General features: G+C 44.8%; 1 protein-coding gene across 1 annotated transcript in view; it reads left to right on the top strand.

Moving 5' to 3' along the window:
• The first annotated feature begins 254 nt into the window (after window positions 1–254).
• PELI2 (pellino E3 ubiquitin protein ligase family member 2) overlaps window positions 255–24,433 on the top strand; it is a 70,827-nt gene continuing 46,648 nt past the window's right edge. The window contains exon 1 of the mRNA XM_064659552.1: window positions 255–446. Coding sequence (XP_064515622.1) covers window positions 370–446 — 77 coding nt within the window. The 5' untranslated portion in view covers window positions 255–369. The remainder of the gene's footprint in view (window positions 447–24,433) is intronic.

Raw genomic sequence — 24,433 nt, 5'->3', positions numbered from 1 at the left:
TTACATAACACGGCCGGGCCGTACCACCGCTCGCTGTGCCGAGGGGGGGGGAGGCGCGCGGGAAGGGGGCGGTGCTCCGCGTGGTTCGCTCCGCCCCCTCCACCGGCCATTAATAGGCGTGAGGAGGGCGGGGCCACTCCCCGTGCCCCCCCCGCCTCCCCCGGCGCGGCGGGTTGGTCCGTGCCCGCGCTGGCCCCGCCCCCGTCCCCCCCGCGGTGTAGTGGCCGTTGCTGGCGGCCGCGGGCGCAGAGCGGAGCGGAGCCCGCTCGGGACGCGGCCCCGCGGCGGCGGCGGCTGCCTGGACGGGACGCGAAACGCGACGCGCGGTGGGGGGGCGGCCGTCGGTGCGACCGCAGCGGCGGCGGCCCCATGTTTTCGCCCAGCCAGGAGGAGCTGTGCGCGCTGAACAAGGAGCCCGTCAAGTACGGGGAGCTGGTGGTGCTGGGGTGAGCGCTGGGCAGGGGAGCCGGGGTTGCGGGAGCGGGGGGGGGATGGAGGGGCGAGCGCGGCGGTCCCGGGGCGGGGGGAGCGGCGGGGGCTTCCCCCCCTCTTTTCTCTCAGTGTCTCCCCCCCGCTCTTTCCCCTCGGGTGTCTCGGCGCTGTGAGGGAGCGCTCGGAGGTGGAAGGGTGGCGGGGGGTGGGAACGAGGGGGTGATTCCCGCCTTCCCACCGCCCGAGCGCGCGGAGCCGCCGTTGGGGGGCGAGGGGGGTCCCGCTGTGTGCGGGGAGCGGTCAGAGGAGGGGGGGGATCCCAGTGCCTAAGGGGATCGGGGAGGGATGAAGGGGGGGGGTCCAGGCTGCTGAGGGGATCGCGGGGGGATTGAGGGGGACTCGCGGTGCCCGAGGAGAGAAGGGGGTGTCCCGGTGCCCGAGGGCAGCGCGCGGCGCGGCCGTTGCCGGTCCCGGTGCCCGAGGGCGGAACGGGCGGAGCGGGGACCGGCGGCTCCCGGGGAGGGGGGGGGGGGGATGTCGCGGCGGGTCTGGGGAAGAAGAAGAAGAAGAAGAAACTTGGTGCGGGGCTCCGCGTTAAGACACACAGACACCCCCCCTCTCCCCGGCGCTGCCGCCGTGTGAGCTCGCCCGGCTCCGGGAGACGGCGTCCTCCTTGCAGATGGCAGGGGAGAGATGACTTTGGAACGAGGGGGAGAGGCGGGGGGGGAGGAGGAGGAGGAGGGTGAAGTGCTTATATTCAGATTCGTAGTGGAAATGTTTATTTTCTCGGCTTGATATGGATCTTAAAGTAATCCGCTTGGCATTACGCTGTTGCCCCGCTGTTATAGCTCGCCGAGCGCCGCGGAAGCAGATGAGGGAGAAGCGTCTAAGCCGCGCTGGCTGAGAGCCCTTCTGAACCCTTAGAAGAGAATCTTAATTCTGATACTTTAACGCGTGGAAACGTATGGTTAATGGGATAATTTTTATACATAAACACAGCAGAGAGGTTTCGAGCCAGCCGTGGAGGCAGAACAACCTCAGCCTTCCCCCCTCGCCCCCCCCCCCCAGAATCTGGTACATGTTTGCTGCAAGGTCGTGGGAAACCCTGTTCTGGCTTCTTAGGGATTTTTGTTTTGTTTTGGTCGAGTCGTTTCAAAAAGAGCTGCGTTCACCTCTGCGGAACAACTGTTTGGGAAAGAGCAGCCCAGGATAGGTACTCGTATCCAGCAGTGCACCTTTTTTTCCTTAAGGGATGCTGAATGTTTCCTGTCACGAGACTGGGTCAAGATGCAGTTACCGGGGAATAAAATACAGCTGCTCCCATGAACGTGGCGTAGCTGGTACTCGAAATCCTTGAATTTAAGTCACTCGATTCGTGAGAAATAACCATATCGCACTAAATTTAATAAAGAAATGTTCTTAGTGTTTCGGCTGTGGAAATGGAGGGGTGAGCTCAGCTGTGCAACACTGTCTCTGACAATAAAGTCATAGTATAATGCTGAATCTTTAATTAAATTAGAGTGCATAAATTGATGTTGTGCTGCAGAGGCTCTTTGTGCACAGCTGGAAGCATTTTCCTTTCTGTTGCCCTACTATTTTTAGCAGCAGTTGAAAGTACAGAAGTATGAAATGTTTTGGCTCTGATCTTAACCTGGCAAAGTCTGGTGTGCTCTGCCTTTAATATGGGAACCCATTGATCTCTGCTTATCGGTTCTCCCGGGGTCTTGATCTTCACTGTGTGTGTTGAAACATGCCAGTGAAATTTAAATAAACTTCATATGGCTGAGTTTAGGTCGTGTTTGTGTTTCAGCTGTTCTGTGGAACTGCTGAGGTTACATCTCCTGAGGTGTAACATGTCCTGGAAAAGCAAACAGACCCTCCTGTCCCTGCAGTGCAGTCGGGAACAAGAAGTCTGTGAACGGGGAGCTGAGTCTCTCTGGTCACTGCGCTGAAACAATGGGGCATTTGCTGTCACTGCTCGCACAACGTGCTTGGGAGCCGGGATGTGGGAATAGGGAGACATGATGGAAGCAGTCCAGGAAATTCCATGACTTCGGGAACGGTATTTTTTTCATTTTTGAACCGAAGACTTGGGATTTAAGATCCATTTGCCACTTCAGGAGCTGATTAGTGCGTGTCCTATCGGAGATATCTTGAATGTTGTCTGTAGTGCCATAAATAATGCAAACGTATCTCTCTCTCTTTGGTGACTCAACATTTGTGACTAGGAACTCTTGGAACGGCTTAAGCATCTGTTCGGCGCGCTAAAAAAACCTCTTAATACCTGTTTTGTATTAAAATCTTGTAATCTGGAGCTTGATTTAAATAAGACAGTGTAAGTCTGCTCTCCTCCCCGTAGTGAAACCGAGACCTGGGGACTGGCAGAGGCGAAGCAGCTCCTCTTACAACTGCCTGATTAAAATTGATAGCGCAGCCTCGCAGCTAGATTTGAAAAGAGGAGGGGGGGAAAAAAAGCTGTTTTGAGACACTGTGTGGGTTGTTGTTTTTCTGAAAAAAGCCTTGATTGTGATGTTGATGAATAACTTGTGTCTCGAGCTGCGAGACTTTTAAATTAGGTGGTGAAAAGGGTGACGAACAAAGGAATTGGCACACCTGGCAAGCTGCTGAGAGTCCTGTTTTTAAGATGACAAAACTTTCCCTTTATCTTTTGCTCTTACTCTGTCTCAGCAGTATTAAAGCGAGGTTGTTGACCTTTAAATCAAGGGGGGAGGCGTTTTTGGCTTTTTTTTTTGGCAGTAGGTGGTTCTCCCACCAGGACACGTTGCTGTGTTGTCTCGCAATAGTTGTGATTGCTCGTCTGCACCTTAACGTGAGCCCAAGTGAAGCCCAGGGCGTTTCACGCCGGTCCTTGCTGCAAACACATTTCCAACAACCTTCTCCCAGCAGCGCGTTGCGTGTCTGCCCCTCCAGTGATGTGGCGCTGCGTGTTTGGTCAAGATTTTGCCGAGTTTTACATAATCAATGTTGTAGTGAATAGACACAGTTTATGTAAATCGAGCCAGGCAGGTCAAGATGGCTGGTAAAGAAGAGATCATCTGCTCGATTGTGAATCTGCTTGTAGTACATCTGCTCGTAGCATCATCTGCTCACAAAAGGCTCTGGATTTCTTGGTGGAGCAGAAGCATTCATATTCTAATTTTTTTTTTGGGGGGGGGGAGAAAAAAAAAAGGCAGCTTTGTTTGAAGTCCTGTCAAAGTAATGGCTCATTATGTATTTCTTGGAACGCGTGGCTGGAGGGAGCTGAGGAGATGCTGAATGCGGTAACAAGTACCTGAACAGTGTCTCAGTGTCAGTGCATTGTTTGTCAGTAGCTTTTGTTTGACTTGTCTGGTATCTTGTTGACTTCTTGAGGTGTGTCCTGTCCCCTTCCTCCCGGTGCCCCTTTGTCCCCAGCTCTGAACTGTGCTATGATGACTTTATTCCACGTGTCCTTCAGGCCTGGCTTTGTTCCTGTGTGGAAGCTGGTCCCTGGTGCAGAAGGTGCTGTCACTGAAGGCAGGTGTCAGTGGCCTGGTGCCCTTAAATCCCCCTTCCTTTGGGACTGGGTGATGTCCGTGGGCAGCTGTGGCCTCACAGAAAACTCACTTGATTAAAAAGATGTAAGTTGAAGGAGGAACACCAAAGACATGAGTGTTTGCCAATGGCTGAGTTCTCCAGCACTGAAAGATTTCGTACCTGACATTGGATATTTTGACTGTTGTATTGCAGCCAGTTTTGAGGGGTTTGGATGGGGGTTCTAATAGCTGTGTGCACATAAATGGAATGTTCCTTACTAATCAAAGATTTCTGTTTGCTGCTCATTAGCAAGGAGGTGCAGCCTGATGCATCCTCAGCTGAGGAGCCCTCTGTCTTACAGGCTTAATGGGTTTTGCAATATATAATACTTTTTTTTATCTAACTAGACAAAATTCTAAAAGCTGTCCCTTAGTGTTGTTACAGTGGTCACTTTGGGATTGCTGTCAACATTTTGTATGTAAATTTTCCGTTGTCAACCATTAAAATAAATGAATTGGTAAACTGGGAGGCCTCAGGCCCAAAGGAGCTGCTGTGAATTATGTGAGTTTTGTTTAATGTGGACTGTTGAACAACCTCAAATAAACAGGCTGTAGTTCTGCTTAAATTTAACCTTTTGAGAAAAGCAGAATAAAAGGTTGGAGCTTGGAGCCATCTGGTCTAGTGGAAGATGTCCCTGCCCATGGCAGGGGAGTTGGAACTGGATGCTCTTTAATGTCCCAATGTTCCAACCCAACCCATTCAGGGATTCTATGAAAATTCTCACCTGTGTTTACAGTGATAAATTCTGTGGTAATTTTTGGGAAGCTGTTCTGATGGATGGACCACTTTATACTTGAAGCAATTTTAGATTTGAAACAGTCATTCTGTGTTAACCTGAAAGGACCTGAATTACTAAATTCCTGTTTCTAGTAGTGGCTTTTCTGACTGATTGAAGTTACTCCTTCACCATTACCTCCCTGACAGGGTAAACAAAGTTTCTGAAGAGTTTTCTGTTCATAAGCACATTTCCATTTTTTTTAAACTTACCTGTTTGGCTTTTCAGGTAACTGTTGTTGCTCTTTTGCTGTGCAGTTCACGAGGAAGCTGATGCAGCTTTGCAGTGGTGTTGACAAATGCAGACATAATGTGGTGTCTCTGCTTGTCCTTGACAGCTCTTTGCTGCTTCTTATGAACTGAAGGCAGAGGGATCCTGGCTGTGGAATTAAATTGGGGTCCTAGTTTGCACATGGATGGATTTGTTGCCTGATAGCAAGCTGAGGCTTTGCTTAACGATTTTTAAATTTTTATGCACTTAATGGTGTGGGTATATTGGTGAAGCTGCTTGGGTGACTCAGGTTCTGCTTTTAAGCCTTATTTAAAAATGTACTTTAGTTTCATTTAAAGGAGCAGCTGTAGAGATAAGGGGAGACACCCGTTAAATACCTTCAAGGTCAAGATTCTCTTGGAGAATCACTGGCTCCAGCAGTTGCTGCTGTTCTGGAGAAATGGATTTTTTTATTATTATTTGATATTGGCAATGGCTTCTTGGAGACCTTTATGCCTTGTGCTCAGTTTATGGTGGGTCTTACATGCTGCACATTGAGACTGTGTGGTCAGGGGCAGTTCAGAACTTGCAAGTAGATTAATCAAACACCAGAAGTATTGTGTCTGAATAGAACATTAACTGCAGTGTAGAAAAACATAGCAGAAAGGATTATATTTGAGGAAAGATTTGTGGATTTTTCAGTGAAAGCTTGTGCATGGCTGGATAGAGCAAAGGTTTTGCTTTTTTTAAGCTGAGAAAGAAAACATACTCAAGTTGGTTTTCTGCAACTCTCCTATTCCTTGGAGTACTTTTGACTTTCTCTGAGTGCAGATTTGTATCCAGCTGTAGGCTTTATTCACAGCATCTCAGTACCCATGTAGAATCAAGAGAGCAGAAACGTCAGACTCCAGAAGCTAAAATCTATATTTGTTGAAGCAAATCAGAGCATCAAACATCTGCATGTTTAATGTTTGTTCTAAAAAGGAAACTGAGTGCCTTCTGGAAGTTAAACTAATCCCCTTGGTGTGTACAGGCAGGAGGTCACACATGTGGAAATGGAAGACTAAGGGGATTTTTTTCTTAATATATGGAAAACAGACAGTTTACTCTGAGTAAACAAGTCTGAGAAATGTAAGACTTTGTTGCCTTTGATGCAGTTGTTGTGTAGAACCAAGTAGCTGCTCCTTTCCCATCGTGGCAGAATCAGGGATTCATAGTTTTCCATTTTCAGCTGAAATTTATAAGTGGGTAAATACTGTGGAAAGTCCACTTGGCTCTGCTTTAAAATATGCGTATAAACCTAGAAATGACTTTCTAGGCTGCTGAGATTTGTTTTTTGTTGCTGAAAGCAGTATCTTCCTTAAGCTATTTCACGCTCCTTCTTAACAACAAGCTGTTTTACAACTGTGATTACAAGGTTGCTTGGGAACAGATTTTCCCTAAGAATTCAGGAACTTTTTATTATCCAGTTCAAAACCAAGTTATGGCTGGTTTATTCCCATTTATTGTGGAGCTAATGCTGCTCTCTAACTTGCTCAGTGGTGATAACAGGTATCAGTGCAGTTTTGAGAAGATACAACCTTCTCCTGTACTCTCAGCTAACGGGGAGGTGTGTGAGTGTGGTACAGCTCTGAGCCTGGGTGCCTTGCTGAAGGTGTAGGGTTTGTTCACAAGTTCAAAGTGCCAGCAGAGAAGTTTTACAGCTGTTTGCAAAATACTACAGAGGTGCCTGTAGGCACCTGCTGTTTAGGGAGGCTTGTCTTGTGTTGTATTTCCTGTTGGTGTTGTCTGCACGTGCTTTGGCTCTGAGTTTGTCCTGGGTGGCTTTGGCTGATAGAGGTATGAAACCTTCCAAAGATGACTCCTCTAGGTTTTTACTTGCAGTTCTACTTTTTGTTTAGTAGAAATGCTTCTCATGATGTGATCTAGAGTTGTGTCTGGTTATTCTGCACTGTCACACTTGTGGCTTATTTGTCCTGTGGTCAGCAAGGCAAGTAAAGCAGAGGAGGATTTGGTCTGAGCTCCCAGCAGGATCTCTAGCTGGTTTCCAGTGTACTTTGTGCTGTCAAATCCTTTTTCACTTGTACTGTTTGATACCCTAAATCTCATTTGTGTTGAGGATGCTTTTCCTTTTACCAACAGAAATCCTTGTGTTTATTCTTGCTCTGTCCCAAGGTCGCCACTGAAAACCTTGCATGTGACTTGTGTTTGAACTCTGAGGGACAGGGATGGGAATGCTGGCATGGAAAGCATGCTTGCTTCCAGAGACTTCTAAAGGCAAAGCTGCTCATTTTGTTTGTTTTATAAAGACATCACTTGTGGTGCCCTTGCATTTTTCACTTGTCACGTGCATATTCTAATACCATGTTGAAGGGGCCTTGCTTTTTCTTTAGATGCCCTTTTTCCTTCTTGACAAGATGCAGTTCAGAGTTTTATGCCTCTTATTTTGGCATCATGGGTTTTTCTTAGCCATCTCCTGGTGTAGCTTTATGCAGGTCAGTCCTGGGGCTTGAGTTCACAGTGACATTCACGTACTTTGGGGGACCAGTTCGTGACTTGTGTGACAAACTGTAAGTAACAGCTGGGATTAGACTGTTTAAATCCTATTACTCGGTCGCCTGGAATAGTCTCGGTCCTCGTGTTAAACAAGGAGTACAGTGAGGAGCAGTGGGGGTTCCAAGGCACTGGATTAGTGTGCTCTGAGGGCAGGGCAGGAGTGGGGCAGCACTGCCCCAGCCCTTCAGCTCTGGTGCAGCATCCTGCGTCCTCCCTGGATGGCCAGATGTGCATTTAACCTTGTCATGTCACCTCTTTGCAGATAACTCTCTGGCTGGGTCTCTGTGGTGTTGATGGCTGTATAATGGGGCCCTTCTGGTTATGGGATTGAAAACCAAAGACAGACCAGGGAAGGACAGCAGGGAGTAAACTGTTTGTAGGGTTTTCTTGATGTCTGAGTAGGCATTGTGGTGCTGGGAGTTCAGCACTCAGACTAAGCCTTCTTTAGGTTTGACTAAGAAACACGAACAGCACTGTCTGGAGCTAACAGAGCTCAGGATACAAGAAGACAGTCCTTGCAGGAGACAAGTGAAGCTACAGCAGTTGTAATATAAATATTCAGTCTTTGAAGATGTTTTCCTGAGGGGCTGTGGGGCAGGAGGACACGGGGTTTTAGTGTGATTGGGCTGTGAGTGGTGTGTGAACAAGGTGACACTGGACTTGCATTGTCTACACGCTTAGACAATGCTTCTGCAATTACATTTTGTGACTAGTGTAACCTCTGTTCCTGAAAACAGCAAGTATCAGCTATCTTGCAATGAAGTTTTGTGCAGTTCTTCATATCCCAGTGTTGGAAGCCCTGGGAGGTCACTGGGAAGCACCTGTGCAGCTGAGTGGTACAGCAGCTGTTGGCTCATGGTGCAGATAGAGTAATTCAGCTAAAAGCTTTCCTCTGTTCCACAACAGAAATGTCATCTGGCTGAAAGGTATTATGAACAGCAGTTGTGCAAATGGATACAGATAACACCTCCAATGCTGGAGAGTTCCTTGTATTAGAAGCAAAGTGGTTTGGAGATGAGCTCTGTTTGATGAGGTGTGATAGGAAGGTGCTGATGGCTGAAGGACCTATCAGGCATTGCTGCTCTCTCAATAACAGTTTGTTCTTCCTGCAGGGAGGGAAAGCAGGCAGGCTCTGTTTTGTACTTCTGGAGGTAATTTGCTTTAGATGGGTTTTTTCCTCATTTAACAGTATAATTTTTAATACTGGACTTAGGCATAGTGACCTCACTGTAGATACAACTTGGGTGCTTCAAGGAGGGTGAAGTAGATGTGGACTGTTCCTAATCTATGTATAAGGTGGCTTCCTGTGCTAGGGAATGAGGAATGTGTCCTCACTAAGTGTTTGTCAATAAAGACCTAATGTTCTTGTGTCATATTTATTGGTTATGTTAACTGTGATATAGCTACACTGCTGTGCAGCAACTAATTGTATTTAACAGAGGTGCAAGCAGTCAGTGAGACAAATACTACTGTAAAATGTTAGTTTGCTGTGCTGCAAATTGTCCCAAGGAATGGGGACAGGCAGGAAAAAATAAGAAACAGCTGGCCCATAGTAGGTTAAAAGGAGAAAGCCAAGAAGCATTATGGTTGTCTCCTTGAGTATTGTAATATTAACTGATCCCTGCTGTTGCAAAATTCTCTTTTTACTCTCTTTACATTCAAGGAATTGAGGACAAAGTAGTGTTGGCAGAGTCCTTCTCTCTGATAAATGTTTTTTTTTTTAACTTATTGAAACACTTATTGAACTGTAGTGATGTGCTTAGTAGGCTTTCAAATTACTCTTCACCCACGAACGTGTGCTGTCTTTTTGAATCCAGTAAGTTCATAAACTGTCATGAAACAATTTTATTCTTCAAACTGGATGGCTTTAGTCATGCCTCAACCAACAGGTAGGCTTCAAACTTAGGAGGTGTATCCTCTTAGGACATGGGAATTTCATGGATGAAGGCAAAGTGGTACTGACTGTGAAGACAATTAGTCACTGTATGAAAGTAAACAAATTGAAGCTGTAAAAGCTTAAATCTCTGCTTGGGTATTACAAATAAACTGGAGACCAAATGTGCAAACCCTCCAGCACGTGCCCTGAGGAAGAGTGAAAGCACTGTTTAGTCTGGACACAGAAGTTAATGGGCTGAAACTTTGATATAAGCACAGCTGTATTTCTTCACGTGCAGCAGCATGATTGTTGGTGTCTGATTTAGGGATGGTGGAGCCACAGCCTTTGAAACAGGAGCAGTGTGTGTATGTCCTCCTTTGACAGGAAAGGCTGAGCTGTTGACAGATCCCAGGAGCTCCGTGGTTCCTGCTTCCAGGCACATCCTGTGGCAGGTTCAGTACCTTGCAGAGTGACTGTGGGGTTTTATGGAACACTGATTAATAAACCAAAGTGTTACTGTACTTCCAACTTGCCTTCCTCCTAGTCCGTGTTTGACCTCTGAGAGCAAATACTGTGCAGCTCAATACTTGGATTAAAAATCATTTTGATGTTGAAGAGAAATCTCTCAGACTAGATGGGATTCATTACCTTGTGCTTGCCCTAACCTTTCTGCTAACAGATGTGTAATACCCACTTGGAATTGCCTTCTGAATCTTAAAATTTGCTGGAGTAGTTTCCCAGTGCATCAGGAAGTGAGTTTTGATTCATGATTTTAGATTTTAGTGTGTGGCCTTTTGTCCTGGGCTGTGGGCATGAAGTCCCATTCCAGAACAACCAATGTGTGCTGGGAGAGGTTGCAGTGCTTTGCTGCAGGACTGCAGTGGAAACAGAGGATTTCTTCCCTCCTAAGAGTGTTCCCTCATCCAGCTCTGCCAGAAGGTTTAATTAAATGTGCTGTCAATACCTCGGTGGACTTTGCCAAAAAACTACCAGCAAATGAAGCAAATGGAACAATTTTCATAATTTTCACAAGTACTTTCTTAACTAACCTTTTTTGGTAGTGAATTCCTGCACTCATTTAAAGGCAGGGTATGTTCTGGGTATGTTCTTCCTTTTGCCTATGAAAGATAAATAAGCTGTATTTTCAGTATTTTCACAGGCTGCTTGCTGTCAGAGCAGAAGAGCTTTAACTTTTGACTTGTGTTTTGTGCCTTACTTCCAGTGTTTGAGCACAAAATGCTGCAGTTCCATTGCTGGCTCAGCTGTGCCTTATCTCTTGGGTTGCACAATCCCACTTCCAGCTGCAGTACTGGAGTGCCATACATTGAGTTTTATGGCAAGTTTTGAGTTTCCAGTGTGCAGAGACTGGTGTAATACAGCAAAAGAAATCCTTTCCATGTAAGGATGCAGGAAGACTACAAAAAATACAATTCCCTCTGTAAGCAAAGCTGGGGTTTAAATGATTAGCGGGATCTAAGTCAAGCTGAGTGCAATCTCCTAGTTTATTATGTGCAATGTGACTTTCAAATCAGGAATTGGCCTCTGGTCAGATATTGCTGTTTTGCACCTTAAACTCCTTGGAGGAGCCTGGTTTATGTTATGGCTTTGCCTACTGGAAATCTCTCAGCACAGAGAGAACAGTTGTAAAATAATACTTTGCTAAAGGGTAGGCAGATCTCTGAGGCAAAAGTGATTTGCTCTTTCACCTCTGGGCATGAAGGCAGGAAGGAAGGAACTGGATTTGGGGTTGGCTGGGTTCCAGTTGCAGGCTCTATTCAGACCCAAGCCAGAAGGAGTATGGGCTGATTTGTAAGTTTTGGGAGGAGATGACAGTTGAGAAAAACCAGCTGTCTCAGTTTTGCGAACCGATGAAATCAGTTCATAAAAGTGGGGTGCTTTGTGCTGTGCAGAGGTTGAGAAATGCATTAGAGATCAGTTTGTCATGCATAAGTCAAGAGAGCAAAACTCTTAGTTGGGTTAAACTAAGAGATAAGAATGTATGATGCTCTTTAATAGCCAGAAAATAAGTGTATCCATTTGTAAAAACAACAACTCATTCATTGAAACCAGATGTACAAAGGGATTTTCTCCACCCTCCTGCTGCCATTACTTGTGCATGAATTAAGTGGAGCCTCTGTAAGTGATTGTAAGCAGCCTTTGGTTTACTTAAATAAAGGTAACTTCCCACCTCTAGTCATTATTAAGTCTAAAGACCTGGTTGGGGATAATGCGTATTTTTTCTTTTCTTCTTCCTTCTACTCCTAGGCTTTACATATTCTGTTGCCTGTTTTTTGGAGAATGATGTGGTTTATTTGATGTACAGGCCTATTCAGACTGTGACAGCCATTGTCACAATTTAAATAAAAAGTGATCTATCGAGCAGAATTTGACAGGACCTTTTAGCTTCCTGTTATTTTTCTGTTTGTATTGTCCTCCTTCGCTTCGGAAGAACAAAAGTCCAGATAAGACTATTCAGATGGGCAGCTTTTCTTGGCATAAATAACAAAAAAAAAATTAGAGAATTAAAATCTAGAGAAGGTCTAAACAAGTACCTGTTTCAAACTGGTCATGGCAACTGCTGGTAGCCTGTGGGACTGCTGGGATTAACTGGTGTGGGATAATCTGTTTAAGGATCTGATGCCTCTTTGAGGCTGCAAAGAGCAGATGTAGGGGCAGAACGTGATGGTCAGTTTTGGGGTGAGGACCCAAAGGGCTGGAGTGGAGACAGGTGTGAGGTGGTTGCTCCTCCTGGCTGTCTGGGCAGTTGTCCTGCAGGAGGACACCACATCCTCACCCCTCCTGGCACTATTGGCTCCCTATCCCAGGCATTTTCCATCTGCCTCTGATGAACACGCCGTGATTTCCTGGGAGACGCGGTGACGGGTGAGGTTGTTCTCAGTAACTGGGAATGAAGTGTCACTGAGCTGATTTTGTTCCAGAGCCTCCCCAATGCTGCTTGAGCTCAGCTGAGGAGAGGCTGTAAGATGAATGAGCCCCCACCTCCTTAGGCATCGGGGAATCCCTGTGACTGTGATTCTCACCTCGGAGAAAAAGCTTCACTTGGATCTGTCACCGTAGTAGACAAAGAAAGAATCCAACTGTAAGACATGTACCCAGAGGAAATCATGCTTTGCTGGTTCTCTGACTTATGAAACTCCTTGTTTTTTGATTGTTCTCCTTGTCACTGCTGTTGCTTCCCCTCCACTGCCTGCAGGAGTAGTAACAACGGTGAGATGTCAGCTTTGAGTGAGTGGGAACAGACACAACCATTCTGCCACCCCAAATAACTCGGGGGTGGATGTAGAAGAGTGTTGTAATGGCCAGCAGCAGCCTGGGCCACACCATAAGGTCTGTCACAGGTGTTTGTGAAGCTGAAAACTTCAATACAGCAAATGTTCCTTGTGTTGTGTGTGCAAGTCAGCGCAGTGCCTCGGGATGAGAACTGCTGTGGGGTCCTGGAGAAGCCCTAAGTGGCCTTCATGAACTACAGGGCAAGGGTCTGGTGGTGGTCTGTACTTTTGCTTTGGATCAGTTCTTCTCTGCCTTTTCAGTGGAAAAAGATGTCCCTGAAGAATAGCTCCAAGTGTCTGCTTTTCTTGGAAAACCGGCTTTTTGGAGTCATTCTGAACAACACAACCTGAAACTTTTTATTGGGAGTTGCAAACAATGTCCCGTGTAGTTCAGCAGCCTCATACTTTTGCCTCATGAATGAGCTTGCTGCAGAACTAGGGCTAGTATTCTGTGTTACTCAAAATTAAACTTTCTGGATGTGGAAAGTCTCCCTTTCCAAGTGGTTGTAAAATAGCCCGGTGGAGGATTTTTTTTGTCCTTGGCCAAAAGGAGAAGTTTGGGGTTTGTCCAGACGTGAATGCCTCTCTCCCATGGACTTCAGGCTTGTTCCTTTATAAAGGACAGTTCCAGAAGACTTAGTCTGAGTTTTACAGGCAAAGGTACTGAAACAAACTGATGGGGTGTGAGTGTTTCTGGACTTCATTCTTATCTTCTGCACCCCCTCAAGGTGGTAGAGCCTGAGAGATTTCTACATACCAGAAGCAAATGCTGCAGCTCTTTCCTCTGCTTTTTTAGGGCTGTAGGAGGAAGGTAAAACACTTGTGGGAGACCCTTAGAGATATTCCTATGGATATATTGCCAAAGTATTGACAGAGTAGCAAGGGAATGTGCTGTTCATATTCTGAAATGCGTGTCCAGAACCTTTAGCTGGGAGAAGGAAGACAGGTAAGAATTTGAGTATCTGCAAAACCCACAGAAAAAGGAGACATTATATCTGTACTTGCACATCCTCCTGCACTGCAGTGAGATGCAAAATTCCTTAGCATCCTACTACTGCTGAAAACAGTGCAGCATGGCCAAGGTGCCCTTATGGAGAGTGATGTCAGATATAAAAACTTGAGGGCAGAAGGGAATCTCTGGAGCCAGGCAGCTGCAATCAATTACTTGATTTCTGCGCCTCTGAACTGGCTCCTCCAGTTATGGGTTGCTGGGCAGTGCACTTCCAATTTCAGTCTCAGGCTCATGAGCTTTATTTCTACAGCTGAATTTCCATTTGGCTTGCAAATGCTACTTCTAATCCTGCAATGCTGTTTGAAATTACAGCCTGTACTTTGGGAAACATTGCTTTAAACAAATCCTCTGTTTTCTTGGTCTGCTTTGCCCCATAGGGCATCCTTGCCTTTAAAATCAAAGGAATACAGTCAAATAGAGGGAAACATATGGAGTGGTTTGTTTTTTTTGAAAGTTAGTGAACAAAAATAGTAATAGTATGCTGACAGTCTTTGTGGGTGTTGGCAAAGAAAAAGAGCTGTATTTCCAAAGGAAAAAAAAAATTGAGGGAGAACTAACCGTGGTTTTAAACTTGTTTTCTGTTCTCCAAAGCATTGTCCCACTTGGGCACGTTACTTAACATCTGTTGGAATGAAGCTCCAGTTTGCAGAGCGTAACCAGGGGTGGGCAGGCTGGAGTAGCCCTGAAAACAAGTGAAAATTTTGGTCTTCCAAGAAACTCAGCTGCTGGAGAGCCTTCAGTGTGACTTCAGTGGTGGCATCTGTGTGCCAACACGAGCCCTGTGTTGTTGTCTTGCACAAAACCACATCTTGCTGCATCACTGAGGATGTGCAGACAACAGCAGTGCAAGGTCTCCTGTCCCAGCAGCCACTGCCAGAAGTTGTGTAGGGAGATTCTGCTGGAGATCAGCATCTCTGAGCTTTTAGAAATTAAAAAACCCCAAACATTAGGAATTCAGCACCTCTGTGACTTTGATTCATTCTTAGTATGTGCATGCAGATACCTCACAATTCTTAAATATCTGTGGTGGTGTTCGGAGGCCTCTGAAGGATCAACGTTTGATGTAACATTTTGGAAAGCCCTCTTAAGGGAAGAAAAACCTCAGAGTTCTGTGTGTTAAAGGGTGAAGCTGAAAGACTTTGTGTCACAAAGCTGTGTAGATCAGAATTCATTTTGCTGATCAGCAGTAAACACTTCACAGCCTTGCAAAAAATCTTTTCCTGGCTAGAGATGTCTGATTAACTTTGTTATGGATTATGATAAAAGCAAACACCCAAGGTTGCTGTGAATTAGGGAGCTGTCAGAGTGTTTTTAGTCTGAAGAAGATACATTGAAGTCTAGTTCTCTGCACTGCTGCACTGTTAATTTCTGGGTTATTAAGACTTTTAAAAAAACCCCCAAAGCTTCAGCAGTGCTGTGATGACTCTGTGCTTATGGTACATGCAGTGATCCAGGAGGTTTCAGGTAGCTCTTTGAAACGGGGTATGAAGAATAATTTATCCTGGGTGGGTTTTAGGGCACAGAACACTCTTGTTACCCAAGAGCAGGTGTTGCTTGGCTCCCTTGCAGGCTGTTGTAGGTGTAATTCTGCATTGCCTCGTGGTGCTTGTGCAGTTCTTCCAGGCTGGTGTGTGCTCTTTGTCTCACTGCTTTGATTTCTGCAGCTACCTCAGACAATGCCCATTCTTCTCTTTTTTTCTTTATATTGTTTGGAGAATAAGAGCTAAAAGCAGGAACCTCTGACAGTAACTCACCCTCAGTAATTCCTGCTGAATGTAACCACAGAAGGATTCTCAGCCGGGCTGGGACATCTGCTCCAGCAGGGTGGTAGTGCAGGAGCCCTCTAAAATAACCTGCACATGGGAGCTTTAACCTCTGGATCTTGCTGAGTGCAGAAGACAGGAAGGTAATTCTTTGTGTTTTCTCCTTGCTTACCCCCTCTGACTGTGCTTGGAGCAGGGAATGCTGGAAATTCTCTTCCCTTGGACTGCTGGTGCCACAGAGCAGTGGATGATAATGCAGCACCAGTGGTATTGAGGAAGCTGCTGTGTTTGAGAGGCAGCAATTCTTGCAAGTGCTACAAAGAAGGAAACCTAATTCTTTATTTTCTCTTTCCGAGGCAAACATTTGAGATGCTGTTGAACCCTTGGGGTTGAACTGGGAGCTGTGGAATTTCTAAGGGTGTCTTTTCCCTGGGAAACTCAAAGGAATGTTTAAATTGATAGGGGTTGACTCAGATGTTGCAGGTCAGGATGCAGTAGTTGTGCCTCACTCTCTATGCAGCAACACTGCTGGTGAGATCACCCATATTCACAAAATGGATGCAAATTTTAGGTCTTCCTCTGTGCTAAATGATACAGAAACCAAGCTAAGAAGATTCTTGTCATGCTTGAGTGTTTGAACAAGCTGTAAGTAACAGACATCCTGGAACTTCTTGTCTGTGGAATCACAAAAATGACATTGCAACTGCTGGTATTTGAAGGAGAACTGAAGTTATAAGAAAGCCATCACTTTTTCTTATGAAAATGTGAACTGTCAAATAGTCCTTGATAGGGTTTTAGGGAAAGCATTTGATGTCTTAGGAAATGACTTGTTGGGATTGTGCTTTTATTTTCAATGGCCCTGTGAGTGAAATGTAGTTTCTCCCATAATGTTTAATGTAGTGAAGTTTCAGATGTAACATGGTGTTATTGCTGTTCATTCCTCAGGCTAAAACTTGGAACAGCTTCCTTTTGCACCTTCCAGCACGTATGGAGCACAAATAGGTTGGGAGCACATTTAGAATATCAGGAAAGGTGGTTTCGAGGTCTCCTGTCCCCTGGCGTGTTATGAAGTGTAATTTATCTTAATTTTGAAACTTGCAGCCTTTTTTTGATCTATCATTAAGGAGCAGGTTGTAAATTGTTTCCAAACAAAGCTGTGTGGTGCCTGAGCCTCTGGTGTTTGGGATCAACACTCTTCCTCCTTCACTTCTTTCTCTTGTGCATGGAAACCCAGCTGTGCACAGTACTTCTCTTTGAAAGGGATTTTGTGTTTGTCTGACTTGTTTTGAATGCAGTAAAAGCAGGATCTCACTTTCTACTGTCTGTATTTAATTTAACCAAATGCTGTATCAAACAATTCCAGTGGCATTTGGCTGGATTATAGATCCTTCTCAGATGAGTAGCATTTCCTCTCTACTATGAGAGGTTTAGGGCTGGAAAGAGGATTCTCTAAACATGGTGCTTTGCCCACCTCTTGTGCTCTTTCAGCTGGAATAAAAACCAGGTTTTTGAAATGAACTTGATTAGTTTATACCCTGTATTTTGCTGTGCACTAACATTGCTGGTTTTATGCAGTGGTGAATGGTTTTAGCTGACAGCTTTAGAGATGGGCTTAAAGCACTGAATAAAATTGCCTCCGTGTTAAATGAATGCTGGGGGGAGCAGTAAAATGTTGGAAATAAGGATTGTTAAGGAAGTCATTATGTGAAAGAGCAGGTTCCCTTACCCTTTGCTTTCTTAAAGGAAAACCTCTTGCATTCTAGTGCTCTGCTGGCATATTACTTATATTGGAATTGGTATAATAGTATCTTAAATGTGGTTTTTTTTTTTTTTTCCTGTTTAAGTTTCTACCTTTCTTTTCCCTTGCTAATACCATGGTTATGGATGACTTCTAAGAAATCTGTGTTGTGAGGCTGTAGCCACCCCTTCCTCTGGCTATAGTGCTTAACTGGGCTGCCTACAGATAGTTTGCAGCAATTAAGTTGTTTGGAACTGTCATGTTATTTGACTGCTTTAATGGAAGCTTTATCCTGATGCTCTAGAAGTCTGCATCAGCGTGGTCCTGTAGGTTCTTCTGGAATACCAGCTCTTCCTTAGGTTCTTCTGGAACACCGGCTTTTAATCAAACTCTTGTGCTGCTCATGCAGCAGCCTTTGGTTTCAGAAAAGCAGAAGCAACAAACTATTTAAACAAAATAATCTGGGGCAAGTAACAAACCACTTGGTAAGAAAAATAAAAGGGATTTATATGAAGCTTCTACAGAAAGTCCCTCCCATCCCAGAAGGAATAGCAGCTACTTTATACTCCTGGCTGGATCTCTGTCTTATGTTACAGGTAGTTGGAGTAATAAAGTCCTGGCTCCTGTGCCCCTCACTTGGAGACTGTTCCCTTCTACTTCTCTGTTTTCTTACTCTGTAATTTCTTTTCCCTCACATCAGCGAGGGGGAGAATATCAAGATAGCAGAGAGATTTGGGAATTTGGACAGAAACTGGATGTGTAGCGTAACATAAAGCTGATTAAAAGCAGTTCTTGCACAATCCTTTTGGTATTTACAAGCCAAATAGCATCCTTTAGCTTTTTGTGTAGGGTGAAGTTAACATACATCAGGTGCATAATTTCTTGAAGTGCTTGTACTGCATAAGCTAAACATGCATGAGGATCAGTCAGCTGTATCTTCTAGAAATATTCTCCCTGAAACAAACTTGATTTTTTTATTACTCTTATGTTACAGTTGTTTCAATAGCAGTGTAGTGCTGCTGGTGGTGGAGGGAATGTGGGAGGTGGAACAGTTCACAGGGAATTACCCTGATCTGTACCAGATCCTTTCATCACTTGGCAGGTGGAGGTGGAGGGAACAGGAGGAGGGCACAGCAGCCAGAAACAGGCTTTTCCCCCACAAACCAGAAGGGCAACCACTTCTGTCCCAGAACACCAGGGAGAAATTAAGGTCACCCTGGAGAAGCCCAGCTCCTGCACATGTGACTGCTTGTGGTGTTGTCAGTAGATAAGGTTCTCCTTAATTTATACACCCTGTCTAAAGTAGGTTCCAGCTTATCTGATCCGCTGTAGGTGCCTCTGAAAGATTTGTATGTTGGTTTTTGTCGGGGTGTGCATAACCTTTTAGAATCCCACTTGTGATTCCAATCAGGAAAGCACCACCTGCATGTGAACAGAAAACAGGTTCTGGGCAAACTGACTGCTGGTTTCCTGATGGGAGCAGAGCAACTTTTGAAGGGTAGCTAAAAAAAAAAAAAAATAATTAAAAATAACCCGTAATCATGAGCCAGTGATGCAAATCAGCCTTCTCTGAGAAATCTGGGGTTATGGGGTCAGACTGCATTTTACTGAACCCCTGCAGCCTCTTTGAAGGTTCTTAGACTGCACAGGTAGCAGTAAACTAGGCAGGCAGTGCTAAAATTTGGGAAGAGAAGGCTTGTGGTGAACACAGTGCACTGATCACTATGCCCCTGAGTATTCCAAAAGTATTGGATGAGGGAATGCTTCCTGAAGTGCTTTATGATAGTAAAGTTACATAAGAGATGCAAGTTCTAAGAACAAACACTTGCCTCAAAAGCAAAAAAAAAAAAACAAACCCCACCAAACTGACTATAGCCACAATTAATGACTCCAACATACCTTTCTCGGGGATAATCAAGTTCACAGATGCAAAAACATTGCTCTTAATTGGGGAAAGAGATGAGATTATTTGGGACTTTGGAACTTGCTGGTTTGGATTTTCTTGCTCTGCAGGAAGACTGGCTTTGTTAAGCTGTACAACTGGTAGTGATTAGGAAGTGTTTGTACCTCTGGAGATGTCTGAGCCAGCAGAGTCTGAGGTGGGACTGTCTTTCATCCAGGACTTCCTCCAAGGTTACAGAAACCAAAGGTCTTGGTTCAGTGGCTTTTGCTGATCAAAGGATGGAAGCCCTTTGCTTACCCATGAGTTGCTCATTGCTGTAGTAATTGTAGTAACAAAAACTCTACTTAATACTACTTTGGTTTGCTGCTCTAGCTACTTAAATTGTTTTCCTTCAGAAGGAAAGAAAAATCAGGCAGGAATTAAATCTTGTAGCACATGAGCCTGCTGTGAAAAAGAGGAGGGAACAGGTTGTTTAAGCTCTTAGGTGGATTTGGCAGGAAGTGGAGGAGACCTGCTTTGACCTGAGTCTCCCCTGCTGTGTGCAGGGGAGAAGTTTTTACTCTATAGGTGATGGGGGGGCCTGGATCTTCCAGACTGACTAAGACACAAGTGTCATGGATGGACTGGATCAAGCCTTTGAGTTGGGGATGGACAAGGTAACTCCAAGTTCTGCCCAGCTCTGCTTTGTGTCACTCTGTGGTCAGGAAGCAACTCTGTTTTGCCAGAGGTCCATGTGATTCAGTGGGAAAAGGGCACCTTGAGAAAAGAGAAAGGAATCTTTGGGCAATCCAGGCTTTTTGAGTACCAGGGAATGACAACAAGGATAATAGAATCCTCCTTCCAACCTCCAAAAAAATTCAGCGTTGAAAGTGTTTGTCGTAACCTGTTGTAGTCATCTGTAGCACTCCATTTTTCAAGGAGCAGCCTTATGTTCACTGCCAAAAATTCCTGACAGGAACAGGACTAGCAATACCTCTGGTGGTGGAGGTGCTTCTGAGACAGACACTGATGCCTGTAATCAGCTGGAGACAAGCTTAGACTGAAATTCATACTGAGTTAATGCCTCTGACACTGATCCACAGGAACAGGGAATAGAGTTCAAAGGAAGCAATGAACCAGGAGTATCCTGGTGGTACAAAACTACTACTTAGCTTTGCTTTTCCTATTTGGCAGCTCTTCCCCATGAGATTAAGTTTGAGAATAACTTCACTGTTCTGTCTCACTGGAATTCTCAGATAACTGGCAGGCAGCACCTGCTTGTTTTCTGAAGCTCTGGTGCAGAAAAATGTATTTGAAATAATTCTTGGTTTTTTCTGAAAAAGTAAGAAAATCCATAACCGTTCAAGTTATTGTGCTGAGACAGTCCATCAGTTCTGGATACAAAATGAGTTGTTCAGTGTGATACAAGGGGAGAGGGTGTGTGTGAAGAAGTGAAGTCCTGGCAGTGATACTGCACAGAAGGAAACACAAGGTCACTCACTTCGTTGTCAGTGTTGCATATGTTGAAGCTTTCTGTGTTTTGCTGTAAACTATAAACATGTGGCTTTTTTTCCCTTTTAATGTGTGTCCAAAGAAGGAAGGGCTGGATGCTTCAGCACAAAAGGGTTTCCCAGTTAGTCAGGACCTGAGTGTACAGCCTTGAAAAGCTCTGGAGCTGGGGATTGCAAAGGTGATTAATATCTGATGTTGTAGATGCCTTGAGAGCTGGAGACTCTCAGTTCTTCCAAGGGAATCTCCCCTGCCCTCTGTGCTGTTTTCCCATGTTGCTGATATAAATGGTTCTATGGCTTTATATGGCTTAAAACTAAATTTAAAGCACAAATCTAGTTTTGCTTCCCCTTCATGTGAACCAGGGAGGGATGTAGCAGGAACAAACAGATGAAAGGTGAGACTGCTGCTTTGGGCAGTGGGGTTGGACCAGGCTGGGTCAGGGATGGTAAAAACACACAAACTGAAATCTGGTATGTGTGTGGAGTGTGTACTGCAGCATTATACCAAATATGGGATCAAAATGTACTTAAAAGGGAAAATTCCCTCAAGTCTGAATTCACTTCTGCAGTTTTATTGTTAAGTAAGCAAAGATGTGCTGTTTGACTCATCAGAGCTGTGGTAACAACTGAACTGTGGCACATCACCTCTTTACAGTGAAGTCTGAAACGGGATGGTTTTCGTCTAAAAATGTCAAGGTGTGCAGTAGATCTGCTAGTGGTGGACAAGGAAAGCAAAGTAAAATTACTCCTTTTTGTCCAGGGGCTTTATTACCTGTGAAAATTAGGAATTGTTCAGCTTTTAGTCTTTCAGGAGATAGATGGAAAGTATTTAAGTTTTATGATAGTTTGTATTTTGATAGCGTTGTTAAAAAGATAGGCTTCATGCAGCACTTTCTCTGTCAGGTAGTAGATATTCACCTTAATTTTTAGGGTAACTTCTCTAAGTTGAAGTTGAACTTCTCAAGGTGCAGGTCAAGATTTAGAGCTCTTGTCCCAAATAACAGAGGTCTTGTTTACTCTTTATCACTGTCTAGGCCAGATTCTTTTTTTAAAAACAACCCCAAAATAAACATAAACCAAAAAAGCTTGTGTAACAAGCCATCTGACAAACAGTTCAAAGCTCGATCTCTGAAGTAGTCAAGTACTTCCAGTAGTAGTACAAGTAGTACAAGACTTGTGGAAAACAGGAACTTGCCACAGTGGACTGTGGGAGAGAACATGTGTGGTCTTGCTTTCCAGACAGCCATGAATCCGTGTGGAGGAGAGGCTTTCCTTACATATCCCAACCATGGGAAAAGCTTAACTGGAGTTTGCAGTTCATTATGTACCAAAGTCCTCAAGTGTTTGATGTAAATCTGTAGGAAACTGGCTTTGGTAATGAGGGTGCCCATGGCCTCTGCCAGCACCACTCCCTTATTTGCAAGGAATGGTGCTATCAACGGAGGTGATTATCCCAGGAGGTTTCATAATGCAAGTTGTCCTGGAATTGCTGTCACTGAGAGGTATTTGAAAGAAGTACAGGACTGTTCCTTCCACATGTGTTGGTCAGATGAACTCCTGGAGAACTTCAGCAGTGCCCACGTGAGAGCGGGATGGTCTCGGAAATGGTTGTTCTGTCTCTGTGAAATTTGATTTTTTTTTTTCCCCTGGTTTATTAGTTGGAAACAACATTTGTTCTGGGCTTTTTGGTGGGCCAGAGGAGAGTTCCACCTGCAGATTTTCTGGAACAAGAGGGGCAGCACTGGCCTTCTTGTGAAGCAAAAAGTTGGTGTGCTCATGTGCTGGTCCCTAAACTGCTTCTGGAATTATTGGAAGGCTGCAGGGGGAAGGGAAGTGGGCTCATGCTTGTTGAGAGGAGTTGTGAGAGGAAGCTTGTTGGCTGTGGGGAAGCTTGGAGTCTCCCAGTGTCTGGGGAATTTGTGGCCTCAGTGCTTGTCCCTTCTCTTCCTGTGCCATTCCATCCTGTGGGTGCTCCGAAGGAGGAAGTTGTTGCTGCTCAGAAGAGCTGAGGGAAGTGAAGGAGAGGAGGGGGCTGGAGGCTGCTTTGGCTGCAGTTCCTTGTGCCTGTGCTTAGGAAAGCTGACTCAGCAAAGGTGTGGGCAGCCATGCTTGTATTCCTGCAGAATCCAGTGGGACAGCTCCTTTTGGAAAAGCAAAGGGATGGGCCAAGACGATGGGGCTGTGCCTCAGGAGCAGGGCAGGTGCTGCCCTGGCTGGGAAGATCCCGTGGCATTACTGGGTCACTGGGCATGTGGGTTGTTGAAGAAGTGGGAAGCAAAAGTGTGGCCCCAGTGCCACGGGGAGGGTTGGTTTGTGGAGAACAAGCTGAGAGTCCTGGCATAGGAAAAATGCAGGAATGTGCCAGCTGTGGAAAGAGGCAAGTTCTCTGACACCCTTTTTTTTTTTTTTTTCCCCTTCCTCTAAAACATGTGTGCCTACTAATTGTCCCAGCTCTTTCTGTCAGATCAAAATAAAACCTGCAGGTCTATAATTAAAGCATAAAAAAATCATAAAACCACCACTCAGTTCCTCTTGCCCTTTTGTGGAAAGGAAATTCAGAAATTGGCAGGAGGAGAGAACCCTCCTGAAAATTTGTCGGTGCTAATCAGGATGAATGAATTCAACTTTCGCTTTGCTTGGATTTCTTTCCTATTTAAAGTTTCCAAAAGATCTTTTAACCTTGAGCAGCTTCTTTCTCTCTCCTAAAAGTAACTAAATCCCACAGAGACTGAAATGAAATGGAGTAGCCTTTCCCAGTTGAAATTGTTTTGTGAACATGAGAATAAAACCCCACTTGCTTGGTTTTAACTGGAACTACTTTAATTCAGTGTCACTTAACAGTTACACAAATATTAAAAAACAATAATAATTACAGAATGTAAAGCTAGCAGTGGTAATATATAGTCACTACACATTATTTCTGAGGGAATTATTGCTTTCTTAGGTTTTCAGATAAAAATACTTGTAGAAGGAATGTTGTCTTCAGGCAAGTTAAAACTTGCTGGCATATTCCTGGTAATACAGTGCCTTTGAAAGAAAACATGTGTGTATATCCGGGCAGATTGAAGTTGGAGAATCAAATAACTCCTATTTTAAGTGCTGGTATTTAAGCTGCCTGTGGATCATATTGATGTATCTTTGTAGGGGTTGGGCTCTTGTGATGAGGATCTGCTGTGCCACTCTCGTCTGGTGTAGGGTTGATAACAAGTTTCCAAGGTACACGTAGGTCTGGCGTGAAATAATAGTGATTTACTCCTGTTGTTTTCCTGCTGTGTCAGGGAATCCCCTTTAATATTCCAGAGAGATTCTGTAGTCTCCCTATGAAAGTGGGAATGAGAGGACAAGTCCAATTTCAGCCCAGCTGAAAGTCTCTCAACTTTCTGTCTGGCTTTAGCATCATGTAATAAATGCATATTTTTAAAAGGTCCGGGTTTTATGTCCTGGACTGCTTAGATTTGAGATTATTTTTTCATCTTACATCTGTTCTTGCTTGTGCTCAAACATTCAGCTGTCCTGCATTTGGGATCCCCGCACGTGAAGTTGGGAGCTGTTTCCCTGTGTGCCAGCAGGTGATCCTTGCCTGGAGTGAGCACTGAGCCTTCTGCAGAGCCTCAGCAATGACACCTCGTGCTTTCATCCACTCCCTGTTCCCTGTTTGTTTGCAGAAGGAGAAAAGCTCTCCAAGTGCATTCTCCTGTTACACAAACCGCTTAGTTACATATTCAGGATGTTATGATAAGAAAATAAAAGATTCTGTGTTTCTGCCTTGCTGCCTTTTGCTTCTCCTTTCCATATTCCACCCTGAGAGCTGT

This window comes from Pseudopipra pipra, chromosome 6 (genome assembly GCF_036250125.1).
Source record: "Pseudopipra pipra isolate bDixPip1 chromosome 6, bDixPip1.hap1, whole genome shotgun sequence".
NCBI classification, from domain to species: domain Eukaryota; kingdom Metazoa; phylum Chordata; class Aves; order Passeriformes; family Pipridae; genus Pseudopipra; species Pseudopipra pipra.
Note: the sequence above shows the minus strand (reverse complement) of the source record. Positions and strands in the feature narration are given on the sequence as shown.